The sequence below is a fragment of the Myotis lucifugus genome, unplaced genomic scaffold, assembly GCF_000147115.1.
Source record: "Myotis lucifugus unplaced genomic scaffold, Myoluc2.0 scaffold_255, whole genome shotgun sequence".
In the NCBI taxonomy this organism is placed as follows: Eukaryota; Metazoa; Chordata; class Mammalia; order Chiroptera; family Vespertilionidae; genus Myotis; species Myotis lucifugus.
The window spans coordinates 1,026,092-1,041,127 of NW_005871303.1; the positions used below are offsets into that span (position 1 = coordinate 1,026,092).

Consider the following 15,036-nt stretch of genomic DNA (forward strand, 5'->3'; position numbering starts at 1 on the left):
TGTGTGAGCTGTGAGCCCCTCTGAGTGTGTGTGAGCTGTGAGCCCCTCTGAGTGTGTGTGAGCTGCGAGCCCCTCTGAGTGTGTGTGAGCTGCAAGCCCCTCTGAGTGTGTGTGAGCTGCGAGCCCCTCCGAGTGTGTGTGAGCTGTGAACCCCTCTGGAGTGTGTGTGGAGCCCAGAATCCTTGCATTGTCATGCCCCTCAGGGTGGGAGGAGGAGACAAACCTGCTGAAGGTGCAAGGAGCCTCCACCAAGACCCGGCATCATTCTGGGACCTCCCGTCCGCTTCTGCTCACTCGGGAGGGGAAACATTTTAGGGACACTGTGAGGAGCCACCTCTGCGTGGCTCCCAAGCCTGAGGCTTGAAATGAGGTGATCAGAACCTCCCAACCAGGAGGACTGGTGAGCAGGTCAAAGGTCAGGTTGCAGGTGGCTCTGGGGTTGGGGTGGGGTTGGGGTGGGGTGGGGTGGGGTGGGGGCAGGCACAGGCTGGCTCTGGAGGGACCAAGAGAGAACAATCCAGTTCTTCTATCCGTCCCAGAAAAGGCGTTTGATAAATGACAACACCCATTCACAAACTTTTAAAAAATGTGCACTTAGCAAATTTGGATACAGATAAATGCTCTCATGATAAAAGGAATCGATGAAAATCCTGCAGCAAACTGGTCCCTGATGGGGAACCCGCTATAAGATTTCTTTTCAAGAAAGTAATGAGAGAAAGATGCTGATTATCATTGCTTCTACTTAACGGGGTGCTGGAGGCGCCACCCAGCACAGCAGCGTGGGGGAAAGATAGGAAGCATAAAGACTGGGAAGGAGGGAACAAAACTGCCTTCTCCAGGGAGGGTCGACATGAACTGGGAGATTTCAGCAAGTTGCTGGCACAGGTCAACATAGAGAAATCAACGGTTTTCCTACATCCCAGCTTTCCCCTAGTTACGGTAAGGAAAAGGCAACAAGGACACACAAAAATACCATTCATGATCGGAGCACACAGATCAGGCACCCGAGTAAATATATCAAAAGTTGTGTAAAACCTTTTGGAGAAAACGATACTTCATGGAGAGACACGAGGAAGCCCTGAGCAGATGGGGAACGAAGCAAGAGGGCCCAACACCCCATACACGCCAGTCTTCTCCCCATAAATCTATGAGTTTTCAGGGCACGGGACAAGCTGACAGAGAAGCATAAATGGACAAAAAAGCCAAACTTGAAGAACAAGGAGGAAGAGACGAGCCTTACCAGGTACGAAGACTTCCGACCTGGCACCACCAACAGTGTGATATTGGTGCAGGATTAAGGAGAGACCAGCACAGTGGACAGACGGCTTCGCGTCCCCTAGAAATGGGAGGGGGACGCCGGCTCCTCACTCAGAGGGCTCACACGGTTTTCCGCATGGGGAGACCCCCAGTTGTTCTGACCAAATGCAGCCCAGTTTCTGTGCTGGGCCGAGCCCCCTGCCCACCCGTCTTGTTTCCCTGATTGAATGGGGCCAGCTGGATGCTCCACGCCCTTCAGCTGGAAACCCTACAGACCCTGACGTCCCAGGCCCTGATCACGTTGCCCTGGTGCATCTCGGGGTTTATCATGGAATTCAGCTGGGTGTCCGCGGGGCGAGCGCCTGGGCTCACCAATCGCACGAGAGGCTCTGGCCTCAATTTGTCTGGTGCGTTTGTGTATTTTCACTCTTTGGAGTTAAAGGGACACCAGTTTCTCCTGTCACCTCGCCATTTACAGTGAAGTGGAGGTTAGATCATACTGTTGACCTCATGGCTGCACGAACCCCAGGGGGATTCTCTAAGGAGGAGAGGACCCGCCCGAGGGGTCCTGTGGAGCGGCCGGACACCGGGCAAGCGCGTGGGCAGGGAGTCAGCGGTCCTCACTTGTCCTTTCACCTGAGCGTGTGGCTATCTGCCCGTGTCAGGCTTCCCCTCGGGGGCACACAGAGGAGGGCAGCTCCCAGGACCCCATCTAGGGTGCTGCCTTCACCCGAGGGCTGAGCGGACGGCTTCCTTCCGCACCCAGCAGCCGTCCACGCAGCCTCCCGGTGGACAGGAGCTGGGCGTTCCTGAGACGCCCGTCTGCAGGGTGTGGCACTTTCATGCACCGGGGAGCTGGCGATCCTGCCACAGCATCTGCTTGGAGCCGGAGCCGCGGCCGGCCCTCCCCTGGATGCAGTCGCAGCGCAGCCTGGTGAATTCCATCTGAAAAGTGAAGGCTGTTTGCTGAGTCATAGAGCCCTCGGAGCCGGCACAGCTGCACCCGGCCTCGGCCCAGCTGAGCTTCCCCGGGTCACCAGGAAACGGGTGAGGAGAGCACAGGCCGTCAGGGTTGGGCGATGTGTGTGCTGCTTTGGTGAATTGTCAGAGGCTTTGCTGTTTTCGGGGGGGACTGAGGTCTTTCTGTACAGGTTCATTCCTGCTGAACTCGCTTCTATATTTAGATGCATTCATACCGGCCGGGAGTTGACGGTGGAGGAGCATGTGCAGACTCTCCCAGGGAGATGCTCTGTGCCTCTGTGTCCCGGCTCCTGCCTGTGAGGGGCGCTGTCCTGCTCCCTTCTGGGCAGCATTGCTCATCCTGAACGGGGTGCTTCTTTGGTGGCATATGCCAAACTGGCGTTTGTCTGGAAGCCATGGGGTGGGGGTGGGGGCTCGGCTGGGACTGCACTTAGTGCTGGGTGTGGTGGGCACCCGACCACGGCCCAGTGGGAGGCCCCGCTGGCTCCCGGTTCCTGGTGGGTTGGGGAGAGGGAGGCACTGCAGGTCCTTGCTTCATCTTCAGAACCAGGCCTGTTTAAGGCTCGAGTCCTCATCACCCACCAGCCCTGTGGGTGGATGCTGCCTTCTCTTTACAACTTAATCAAGAATCACAATGTGGCCCAGCCGGTGTGGCTCAGTGGTTGAGCATCGACCTACGAACTAGGAGGTCACGGTGCGATTCCCGGTCAGGGCACATGCCTGGGTTGTGGGCTCGATCCCCAGTGTGGGGCATGCAGGAGGCAGCCGATCCATGATTCTCTCTCATCATTGATGTTTCTATCTCTCTCTCTCCTTCTTCCTTCCTCTCTGAAACCAATAAAATATGTATTTTTTTCTTTTTTTTAAAAAATATATTTTATTGATTTTTCACAAAGAGGAAGGGAGAGAGAGAGTTAGAAACATCGATGAGAAAGGAACATTGATCAGCTGCCTCCTGCACACCTCCTACTGGGGATGTGCCCGCAACCATGGTACATGCCCTTGGCCGGAATTGAACCTGGGACCTTTCAGTCCGCAGGCCGACGCTCTATCCACTGAGCCAAATCGGTTAGGGTGAATATGCATTTTTTAAAAAAGAATCACAATGTGTCCATTGACCTCACTCTACACAGGAACTCCTGTGTTTTAGGGAAATAGCATCTTATAAACTGGTTCCTAACACTTTTTTTTTTTGAAGCAGTTGTTATTACTTTGTGCCTCCGTTTCCCCAGTCGTTCAGAGAAAATGGAGCTGGCAGGGTTGTGGGAAGGATGCATGGGTAACGTGGAAATTAGTAAATAATCCTGCTGCTGACTGAGTATGAATGAGATCAGCTCGGAAAACGTGTCAGGTGGGGTGGAGATGAGAGTGCCCGCTCTGACCTCTGACCTCTGGCTCTGCCGTCGGTTCCCAGGTGGGACAACCAGGACCAACACACGAGGATTTTCTTCTTCAAAACCAAGATCAGGGTCACATATTTGAGAATATTCTCAGTAGACCTAGGGCTTTGAACAGCTCAGCAGGGAAATGCTCCCTTAGTTCCCCAGGGAGCCAGGTAACCGAAGGGGCGGAGAGTAAAGGTTCTTACCTACGGGTCCCTGTCAGGGGTGCTGTGGAGGGCCCCCGGCCTCTGCCATCTGGGACCGGCCTGCAGTCAGGCCAGCGCCCTCAGGGCAGGTGGGAGACTGACTGGCCCCCCCTCCCTGCCTCCACCAGCCCCGAGCTCAGGCCTGAGGCTGGCTGCTCACCCAGGTGTGCTTTCCCTGCAGGTGAGTGAGAAAATGTAGCGGAGAGGCAGCAAGGCGACACCTGCCCCAGCTTGGCGTGGACAGCCCAGCCCAGACAGGCGGCCCGCTCCCGGCGCCCCTCGGGCCCCCCTCACCATGTCCAAGAAGGGCGTGGGCAGCCGAGCCAAGGGGGACAAGGCCGAGGTCCTTGCCGCGCTGCAGGCCGCCAACGAGGAGCTACGGGCCAAGCTCACGGACATCCAGATTGAGCTGCAGCAGGAGAAGAGCAAGGTGGGCTCCCCACACCCAGCTCCCCCCTCTCTGCCCCTCCCCTGCTCCCCTGGGTCAGCCCAGAGCGGGGTATGGGGTGTAGCCAGGTCTCTGCAGGAGTGCCTACCCAGTTGGTCCTGACTCCCCAGAGCCTCTCCAGGCAGCTCTGGGGAGGGGCAGAGGGACACAGGCCGAGGCCCCAGCCACGTGGGAACAGCCCTGGCTGCCAGGACAAGCCCAGGACCTCATCCCTGGGCAATGTCCTTTCCCCCTGGAGTGTTCAGAGTGGCATTGAACCCAAATATACCGGGTCCAGCATGGCCCTCAGCTAGTTGAAGGCAACAGCCGGGCCTGGGCTTCTAGCGGCCAGGTGTGGGGACCAAACGCAGAAACCCAGCCCTTGGGGGTCCTTGCAGCCTGTAGGGAAGGCTGGGCTTGTGATGACGAGGGACCTGGGGGACCCGGGTGGGGAGGGTGAGAGACTGGTCAGAGGTGGTGCCCACTCAGCACCGTCCCACTGCCCACACTGCCCTCCTCTCTCCATGACTCGCCCCTCCTCGTACAATCCCAGGAGGACTAAGAAGCGCTCACGGGCCTGTGGGAGGGGGCTGTGAAGGGAGAGGACTGGGGGGGGGGGAGGATTCTCTCCCGGAGGGTTTGAAAGGTCCTCGGCTGTGGACTGGAGACTGTAAGTCTCCCCCACGTGTCTCCTAGGAGGCCTGGCCATGGAGGGAGCCAGGTTCTTTGGGGCCCGTTTCTCCTCTGAGTTGCCTGACTTCCTGGTTCAGTCAGGGACCCCCCGGGCCACGAAGCCTGGCATCCTTACTATTGGACCCTTACCCACCACCTCAGGTCCCCTGCTCTGTAGAAAGGGGGCAGTTAAAGGACCTGCTGCCATTGGTGCTGGGGAGGACACGCTCCCGGAGCCCCGGGGACAGCGCGGGTACCAGCAGGCAGCTGTCAGGGTGACCTCGAGGCCGCTCAGGAGTCAGCACCTGCCCTGGGCCAGCAGGTCACAGAGTCCCCGGGAGGCCCAGGCGGCTGCCTGGCTGGAACGGGTGGAGGCACAGACACGGGGTGGCCTGGCATGCGGAGTTGTCCCCGAATGCAGAGGGCCCACACGGTGGCCGCTGTGGGTGCTGCCTGGACGGCAGGGAGGGAAGTGCTTGGTGTCGTGTCATTTCTTCACCAGGCCTGTCGTGTGTGTCTGACACTGACTCCGGCAGGGGCCTTTCTTGTGACAAAGCCCAGGGCACTGGATGGCAAGGTGACCTCAGTGTGGCCTCCTTGTCACTCCCAACAGCCTGGATCAGAGTCAGGATTAAGCCCCTTCTCACCTTGAACTCTTTTGGATTTGTTTCTCCTCCACTCTCCATCCATAACCCGACGCACATCACACCGTTTTCCTTCTCTGCTCAGTCCCATCCACGAAGCTTTCATGAAGGAGAACGTTATGTCGTCTCTTAGGAGGGAAGGCAAGCTGGGCTCCAGATCCACGGATGGCACTGCGATTCTGGGGGGCAGGGAGGGGTGTCTGTTTGGACAATTAAGGGTCAGGTGTCTGTCAGGCGACTGCTTTTCAGGGTCCTGCAGGAAGCAGGTGGCACCCTCTGTGAGCTGGAGAGAGGCGGCGAGGGCTGTGGCTTGGGTGGCAGGCTTCTCCCATCGTCTGGCCCACATGGACCCAGGCAGGCCTGGATTCCACCCACCCTTCATGCCACATGGAGTCTTGCCCCCCCCGGTTCTCTCCAATAGCGGGGGAGGGGGTGGGGGGCAAGGAGCTTGGGGTGGGCTGGAGAGCTGGAGTCATTTTGCCATGGCCACAGCTTCTAGATCAGTGGTTCTCAACCTTGGCAGCACATTAGAATCACCTGGGAATCTTTTTTAAATCCTGATTTCTGGGCCTCATCCTCCGGAAATTCTGTTTCTTTGTTATGGGGTGGGGCCACAACATTAGTAACAAAGAAACAGAATTTCCGGAGGATGAGGCCCAGAAATAGAATTTTTAAAAGATTCCCAGGTGATTCTAATGTGCAGCCAAGGTTGAGAACCACTGTTCTAGATGAAAATAAAACATTCAGTAAAAAATCTGAGTTTTCCGAAGGCCTATATATCAGACGCCATCTAGACAGCTTGGTGTCCCCATTTGCCAGGAATGTCATTGGAGGTAAGTGCAACACCTATTATTTGGGCAAAGGGCAAGAGCGCCCCTGTTCCCACATGCTGTGCCCAGGATGTCCTGCCCACCCTCCACACAGGTTCCTTTAAGAGACGACAGTTTCACCTCCTCACCGGCCTGTCCCTGCAGAGCCGCAGAGCAGATGCCGTGGACCTGACCTTCCAGCCCAAGTTCTCTTGTGACACTTGTGGGTGCAGAGACAGCTCCACCTATGACACTCGGTCCTGTTTCAGTGGCATTTCATTTATTTATTTATTTAATACTAGAGGCCCGGTGCACAAATTCATGCACCGGTGGGGTCCCTCAGCCTGGCCTGCGGGATATGGCCGAAACTGGCTCTCCGACATCCCTCGAAGGGTCCCAGATTGCGAAAGAGTGCAGGCCAGGCCGAGGGACCCCACTGGTGCACGATTGGGGCCGGGGAGGGACCACAGGAGGGCTCCAGGGTGTGTCCGGCCCTCTCGCTCAGTCCCAATTGGCCGGACCCCAGCAGCAAGCTAATCTACTGGTCAGAGCATCTGCCCCCTGGTGGTCAGTGCATGTCATAGCGAGCAGTTGAGTGGCCTTAGCATATCATTAGCATATTACGCTTTGATTGGTTGAATGGCCGACTGGACGACCGGACACTTAGCATATTAGGCTTTTGTTATATAGGATATTTTAATTGATTTCAGAGAGGAAAGAAGAGGGAGAGAGAGATAGAAACATCAATGATGAGAGAGAATCATTAATTGGCTGCCTCCTGAACGCCCCACACTGGGGATCGAGCCCGAAAGCAGGGCATGTGCCCTTGACCAGAATCGAACCCAGGACCCTTCACTCCACAGGCTGACGCTTTATCCACTGAGCCAAACCAGCTAGGGCTCAGTTGCATTTTAAGGAGACATTCTTGAATGTAAGCAGCAACCCAGTTTGCAAACAAAACTTTGTAAAATCAGTGGCCAGACTTTGGCCAGTACAGGGGCTGCTCGGGGACGACCCAGCCTCGCTCTTGTCTTGCAGGTCAGCCGGGTGGAGAGAGAGAAGAACCAGGAGCTGAAGCAGGTGCGCGAGCACGAGCAGCACAAGAACGCGGTCCTGCTCACGGAGCTGAAGAGCAAGCTGCACGAGGAGAAGATGAAGGAGCTGCAGGCCGTGCGCGAGACGCTGCTGCGCCAGCACGAGGCCGAGCTGCTGCGCGTCATCAAGATCAAGGACAACGAGAACCAGCGGCTGCAGGCGCTGCTGCACGCCCTGCGCGACGGCGGCCCCGAAAAGGTCAAGACCGGGCTGCTGTCCGAGGCCAAGGAGGAGGCCAAGAAGGGGTTCGAGGTGGAGAAGGTAAAAATGCAGCAGGAGATCTTGGAGCTCAAGGGGGCCAAGCGGCAGGTGGAGGAGGCGCTGACTATGGTCATGCAGGCCGACAAGATCAAGGCCGCGGAGATCCGGAGCGTGTACCACCTGCACCAGGAGGAGATCTCCCGCATCAAGAAGGAGTGTGAGCGTGAGATCCGCAGGCTGGTACGTGGGCTGCAGGTGGCGGGTAGGGGAGGGGCGGCGAAGGCAGGGGGACTGGGGACCGGGGACGGGAGGGCGGCCAGTGGTGGGCCTGCTTCTGGGCACGGGCACTCACACCATCACTATTGGTCCTGGGACATGCGGATGCGAGGATAGGTCGGAAGGGCCAGCTGGCAGGCAGAGGTCCTCCCTCTGCCCCTCTCCAACCAGCTTTACATCCTGGGTCTCGTTTGGGCCAGAACAGGATGCCTGCAACGTCATGAAAGCCTCCCCTCCTTAGAGTGCAGGTTGGGCTGCAAGCCAAGCAGGGCTAGTGCTCTGCTGGCACAGTCACTTCTTCCATCACTGGGCGGGCTCTGCCGTCTGTCCAGCTCACTGGGTCCAGAGAGGTGAAACCACGAGGACAGGGGGTGGTGGCATGTCCCTGAGGCCATCCTGATGTCCCTGTGCCCTGTGCATGCTCGGAGGCTGGATGGCATGAAGTTACCATCTTGCAGGTCAGGCATGGGCACCTGTGCATCCTGTGGTCAGAGACCGTGTCCCCTGGCAGGCCCCGTGGAGTCAGTGTCCTCAGAGCCCCAGGGCTGGGGAGTCGGAGAATATTCAGGAATCCTGAGGGATTGTGCCGGTTCTCCTCACCCCTTGGAGCCGGGACCTCCTTGGTGATTTGGGGAAATGGAGGTCAGCGTTAGAGGCATGCCCCACGTCCCAGTGTGCGGTTCATCAGGACCCGGCTGGCTCTGCTGGTGACACCCAGGACCCTGGATGCCCCTCCATGGGGCACAGCCTGGCCCTGCACCCAGGCCACCTGCCCCTACTTCCCTGGGGCTCTGTTTTCCAAACGGTGCTGTCGCCTTGAACGTCCCAGAAGGGCTGCAGCCCTCTGGACCCATGGCCCGGAGGGAAACTGAGCGCTGTGAGGCAGACACGACTCTGCCACAGTGTGTGCACGGGGGCCCCAGACCTTCCTTTTCCAGAGTGTCCCCTTTCCATGCTCCCCCATGGCTCCACCCCCCAGCCCTGTGTTGGTGCCACGTCAGCACCGCTGTCCAGCCCCGCACCACCCTTTCATTCATCGACTGGCTTCAGTGTTCATAGGAGATAGGTGGCCTCATCTCCTTAACTGAAGGCTGACACAGAGCCAGCAGTTCCCTGTGGCCCCTTACCCCTGACACAGACGCCCCAGAGGCAGCTCTAGCAGATTCTCCTGGTATTTGTTCCAAATTCTCAAAAACATGCTTAAGCTTTCACTTTCAGATTCCTCCATCTCAGCCCTTCTTCTGGCCCCCACCCGCCCACTCCAGGCCTCCCTAAATTACATTGACCAGGTATCATGGGAACAAATGGGCACCCAAATGGAGGGAACTGCCTTTTATGGGTGTGGGCAGTGTCTCGGGAGAACTACTGGGGTGGTGACCTGTCCCCTCCCAGGCGTTAGATCCTCCCCTTAGCTTCCTCTTTTTAAAATATATGTATATATACATACATATATACACATATATCTTGATTTCAGAGAGGAAGAGAGAGGGAGAGAGAAATAGAAACATCAGTGATGAGAGAGAATCATTGATTGTCTGCCTCCTGCATGACCCCCACTGGGGATCAAGCCTGCAACCAGGGCATGTGCCCTGACCGGGAATGGAACTTCATTCCTAAACTTCTTGGTTCATAGGTCAACGCTCAACCACTGAGCCACACCAGCCGAGCCCAAAACAACCTTTTAAATGACTTCAGCAAGGTTTCAGGACACAAGATCAATATGCAAAAATCAGTTGTATTTTTATGTAGTAATAACAAACAATTCAAATTAAATTTTAAAAAATTCCAATCATGATGGCATAAAAAAGAATAAAATATTTAGAAGTTTAACAAAAGATGTGCAAGACTTGAACTCTGAAAACTACAATACTCGACTGAGAGAAACTAAAAGTGAGCTGAATAAACAAATAGGCATTCCATGTTCATGGATTGGTGAGCTGAATAAACAAATAGGCATTCCATGTTCATGGATTGGTAAGCTGAATAAACAAAGATAGAGCTTCCATGTTCATGGACTGGTGAACTGAACAAGTAAATAGACATTCCACGTTCATGAATTGGAAGCTCAGCATTGTTAGATGGCATTTCTCCCCGGATTAATATAAGGAGCAAACAACGCCTGTCAATCCCAGCAGCTTTCCTGAAGCTGATTCTAAAATGTATATGGAAATGCAAGCCCCTTCCTCACACTGGTTTAGCTTTCTCTGTTCTTCGTGGTGCCATTTTATGATCTAAAACTTTACATTCTAACGTGGCCTAATTTGTTGATCTTTTCCTGTATGGCTGGTGCTTATCGTGTCTTGTTTAGGAAATTCTCTTATTCTGGAGCCATGAAGTGTTATCTTTTTAGAACTTTATCTTTCATGCATAGGTGTTTGCCGTGCCTGGGTTGTATGTGTGCATTTGTGTGTGCGCACGTGTGTGTGCACGCGCGCTGTAAGGTGGGGGTCCAGTTATACGTTTTCCACATGGATATACAACTGTCCCAGCAGCCCTTATGAAAAAGACCACCTTTCCCCCAATCCACAGGGCCACCTCATTATTCTATGAGTGGGCTTTCTAGTTTGTTCTATCACAGCTCCTCTTGGAGCTCATTTTTAAATTATTCCCGTTTTATAATACATCTTGATTTCTGGAGGAGCGTTCTCTAGCTTTGTTCTTCAAGAGTAACTGGACCTTTCTTGGCCCCTGAGTCTTCCATACAACCTCAGCTGGGGAGGGGGGCCTGCTGAGCTCACAGAAAACTGATATCAGAGCCAGGCAGGCACGGAACAAGTCCATTCCTTCCCTTCCGCTTTGAGTGAAAATTTGGCCAAAAATGGCCCTGGGGACCCAGCATCTCCAGGGTGGATTCCGGGGACGATGGGGGGAAAGAACGTCAAAATGATAAATAAAGGAGAGTCCCCAAATTGACTGTGGAGTCTACAGGGAAAAACTGTGGAAGATTGAAATAAGCAAGAAAAGAAATAGAAGATTTCCGTCTCCTTTTGTAAGAATGCTGAGGGCGATCCGAGCTCACACCATGTGCCCCTTTACCTTTGACCTCTAGACTCTGCAGAGACAGACCTTTACCTGGAGGAAACCTTTAGCAATGCAGCCATTCCTGTCCACAGATGGACAAATGACTCTTCCTCAGACACTGCAAATGGTCTTTGCCAGGCTGGCGGTGCAACTCTCTTTAGATCAAATCCTCATTCAAATTGGCTGCAACGTTTACTTGTCCCCTTATTAACTAATGAATTTAATAAAAATGTTCTTAAAAATATATTTTTATTGATTTCAGAGAGGAAGGGAGAGGGAGAGAGAGATAGAAACATCAATGATGAGAGAGAATCATTGATTGGCTGCCTCCTGCACACCCCACACTGGGGATCGAGCCTGAAACCTGGGCCTGGGCCTCAACTGGGAATCAAACTGTGACCTACTTCCTAGTTCATAGGTCGTACTCAACCACTGAGCCATGCCAGCCGGGCCCTGCCATTTCTCTATACCTCCTATAACTGGGAGTGAGGGGGTGAGGCAGGGGGAGTTCTTGGTGGTGAGGTGAGGTGGGGGCCCTGGAAAGAAAAGGAAAGGGATTAAGGACACGAAGGTGGAAAATCAGGATGGTGGTTGCTCCCCAGTCAGGCGTGTCCCATTCCACCACAGCTACGATCATGGACAAGAACCAAGTGATGGAGGCAATTGAAGGGTCTGCTTAATCGAAGCAATGGGACTAACCAAGATTCTAGGAGGGCCTATATCAGACATGGAGAAACTTCTAGTGACCTGAGCTGAAGACCAGATGCAAACGTGCATCCCTCTCCGCACCATGATGACCACGGCCAAAGCAAAAGGTTTGCGATGTTGAAAGGACAGGCTGGATCCAACTACGGTGTTGAATTTGCTGCTAGTTCTGGGTGGTTTAAGCGATTCGAGAATTGTTACTCATCCCGTAACGTGAGAGTGAGTGGCGAGTCTGAGCATGCTGGTGTGAAGGCAGCTGAGGATTGTTGGAAACTCTAGATAACCTGATAGAGGAGGAATACAGTTACTTCCCTGAGCAAATATTCAGTATGGATGAAACCTCCCGATTCTGGAAACGGATGCCTGAAAGGACTTTCACCCATAAGGAGGCCAGGTGGATGCCAGGGTTCAAGGTCTTTAAGGACATTGTTTGGGGGCAATGTTACAGGCTACAGGTCAAAACCCTTTGTGATTGGGCACAGTGAGAACCCAGGGCCTTCAGACATCTTACTGCAGGTCTCCTATGGGAGCAACGAGAAGTGAAGGAGGACCCGGCTCCTCCTCCGAGACGCCTTCCTGAATTGCTACACCAGCAGCAGTACTGTGTGGAGAACAACATACCTTTCAAGATTTGCTTATGGTTGATAACGCTCCTGGACATCCTCCTTTCCTTGGTGATCTCCATCCAATATCAACATGGTGCTTCTCCCTCCAAACACCCCCTCTTTGATCAAACCGTGGATCAAGGAGTTATAGCAGCTTTTCAGGCCTGTTACCTGAGGAGGACCTTTGCCCAAGCTACTGCTGCAATGGAGGAAGGTGCTGAGAAGACACTGATGTAATTCTGGAAGGATCACAACGTCTGTGACTGCATTGCTTGAGCTTGGGTGGTGTCACCAAGGAGTGTATGAATGGCATCTGGAAGAAAGCTAGACCATGTAGCCCAGGTGTGCAGTAGACTATACTATGTAGCCCAAGTGTGCAATAGGCTATATACCATGTAGCCCAGGTGTGCAATAGGCTATACCATGTAGCCCAGGTGTGCAGTAGGTTATACCATGTAGCCCAGGTGTGCAGTAGGTTATACCATGTAGCCCAGGTGTGCAGTAGGTTATACCATGTAGCCCAGGTATGCAGTAGGTTAAACTATGGAGCCCAGGTGTGCCATAGGTTATACCATGTAGCCCAGGTGTGCAGTAGGTTATACCATGTAGCCCAGGTATGCAGTAGGTTAAACTATGGAGCCCAGGTGTGCCATAGGTTATACCATGTAGCCCAGGTGTGCAGTAGGTTATACCATGTAGCCCAGGTGTGCAGTAGGTTAAACTATGGAGCCCAGGTGTGCCATAGGTTATACCATGTAGCTCAGGTGAGCAGTAGGCTGTACCATGTAGCCCAGGTGAGCAGTAGGCTGTACCATGTAGCCCAGGTGAGCAGTAGGCTGTACCATGTAGCCCCAGGTGAGCAGTAGGGTGTACCATGTAGCCCAGGTGAGCAGTAGGCTATACTATGTAGCCCAGGTGAGCAGTAGGCTGTACCATGTAGCCCAGGTGAGCAGTAGGCTGTACCATGTAGCCCAGGTGAGCAGTAGGCTGTACCATGTAGCCCAGGTGAGCAGTAGGCTGTACCATGTAGCCCAGGTGAGCAGTAGGCTGTACCATGTAGCCCAGGTGTGCAGTAGACTATACCATGTAGCCCAGGTGAGCAGTAAGCTATATCATGTAGCCCAGGTGAGCAGTAGGGTGTACCATGTAGCCCAGGTGTGCAGTAGGCTGTACCATGTAGCCCAGGTGAGCAGTAGGGTGTACCATGTAGCCCAGGTGTGCAGTAGGCTGTACCATGTAGCCCAGGTGAGCAGTAGGCTGTACTGTCTGGATTTATGTGCCTCTGTGATGTTCACAGGACAATAAAATCACCTAACCAGGCATTTCTCAGAACATGTCCCCGTGGGTAAGCAGCAGGTGACTATGACAGGAGTAGAAGATATAGAAACGTGCCCTTGACTGAGAATTTTCAGTGGAGACACTGCATGCGAGAGACCCAGGGCCTTAGGAGGACCCCCTGGGAGACACTGTGATCTTTTTTTTTTAATCTTTAATTTCTTTATTGGTTAAGGTATTATAAATGTGTCCTCATCCCCCCATTAACCCCCAACTTCCCCTCCCGACACTGTGATCTTAAAGTGAGTTTCCCATCGTTAAAAAATCAAACCCCGCCCGCCCTCTGAAGCAGCGGATTGAAGTGGGATGAGTAAGCAGAGACTGATTTCCTTGTTTCCTGGTGAAAGAAAAAGGATGTTTGCGAAGTATCTCCGTAAGAGGGGAAATGTCAGGCCACAGGATATAGCTGCGTGTTAATCTGGTTTTCTCTTCACTGGCCTCTCTGTTTCCACTAATTGACTGTGTTGCCTCTGCATTTCTGTGAGTTCCAGTAAATGGGAATTTAGCAATTAAGGATTTCTTTTTCTTTTTTCTATTCAGTTCACCGCTTCCCCATGAATGCTGCGATCTGGGCTAATTAGACGTCTCATCTCTTTGTTTCCCAGCTGACTTCAGCAGACGGCTGATTTATTAGCTTACTGTAACCTTAAACAGCGCGCAAAGCAACGAGACGCCCTATCCTGCTCTGTTGTTTGAAATACGTTTTAAACCGAGTCTTCTTGCAAATCTAGCGTCGTTTGTAATGATGCCCAGGCCACCCGCGTCTGCGTGTCTGAGGAGTGGGCGGTGGTGGGGCTGGTTCTGCCCTCCCCTCTGAGGGCAGCCCACCTTGGGCCTCAGATGCACCTATGGCCTCCAGGAGGAGGGGCTGGGAGGCAGGTGGCTCCTCACAGCTGTTAGGAGGTTGAGCACAGGGAGAGTGGGGAGGGCTGCCGTGTGTTGGGGGGGACCCCTCCTGATGCTTGTGCATTCTGCCTGTTGCTATGGTAACAGATCTGCATCCTGCCTGCCTGTGTGATTGTGTTCTGTTCTCCTTGTAGATGGAGGAGATAAAATTTAAGGACAGAGCAGTCTTCGTGCTGGAGAGAGAGTTAGGGATTCAAGCCGGGCATGCGCAGAGACTGCAGCTCCAAAAAGAGGCTCTAGATGAGCAGCTGTCCCAGGTCAAAGAGGCTGATCGGCACCTGGGCAGCCCCAGACGGGAACTTCCTTATGCAAGCGGTGCAGGAGACGCCTCAGACCACTCGGGAAGCCCTGTAAGCACCTCCCCGTCGCACGCTTTCGGCTGCGTGTCCCTGCGAGGAAGCTCCCCAGGGAGCCGTGTCCATGGCCAGAGCCCTCCCACCCTTGGAACACCAACTGTGCCTGCAGCCCGCCAGCCAGGCCCCGGGCCCCTCGGCTCTCTGGCACGGCCAAGAGG

General features: G+C 54.1%; 1 protein-coding gene across 1 annotated transcript in view; it reads left to right on the top strand.

Moving 5' to 3' along the window:
• Positions 1-2,155: 2,155 nt before the first annotated feature.
• The window catches only part of JAKMIP3 (Janus kinase and microtubule interacting protein 3), a 30,243-nt gene continuing 17,362 nt past the window's right edge, over positions 2,156-15,036 (top strand). Inside the window, exons 1-3 of the mRNA XM_023762651.1 lie at positions 2,156-2,304; positions 4,008-4,256; positions 7,417-7,914. Of these exons, the coding sequence (XP_023618419.1) occupies positions 4,122-4,256; positions 7,417-7,914 (633 nt within the window). The 5' untranslated portion in view covers positions 2,156-2,304; positions 4,008-4,121. The remainder of the gene's footprint in view (positions 2,305-4,007; positions 4,257-7,416; positions 7,915-15,036) is intronic.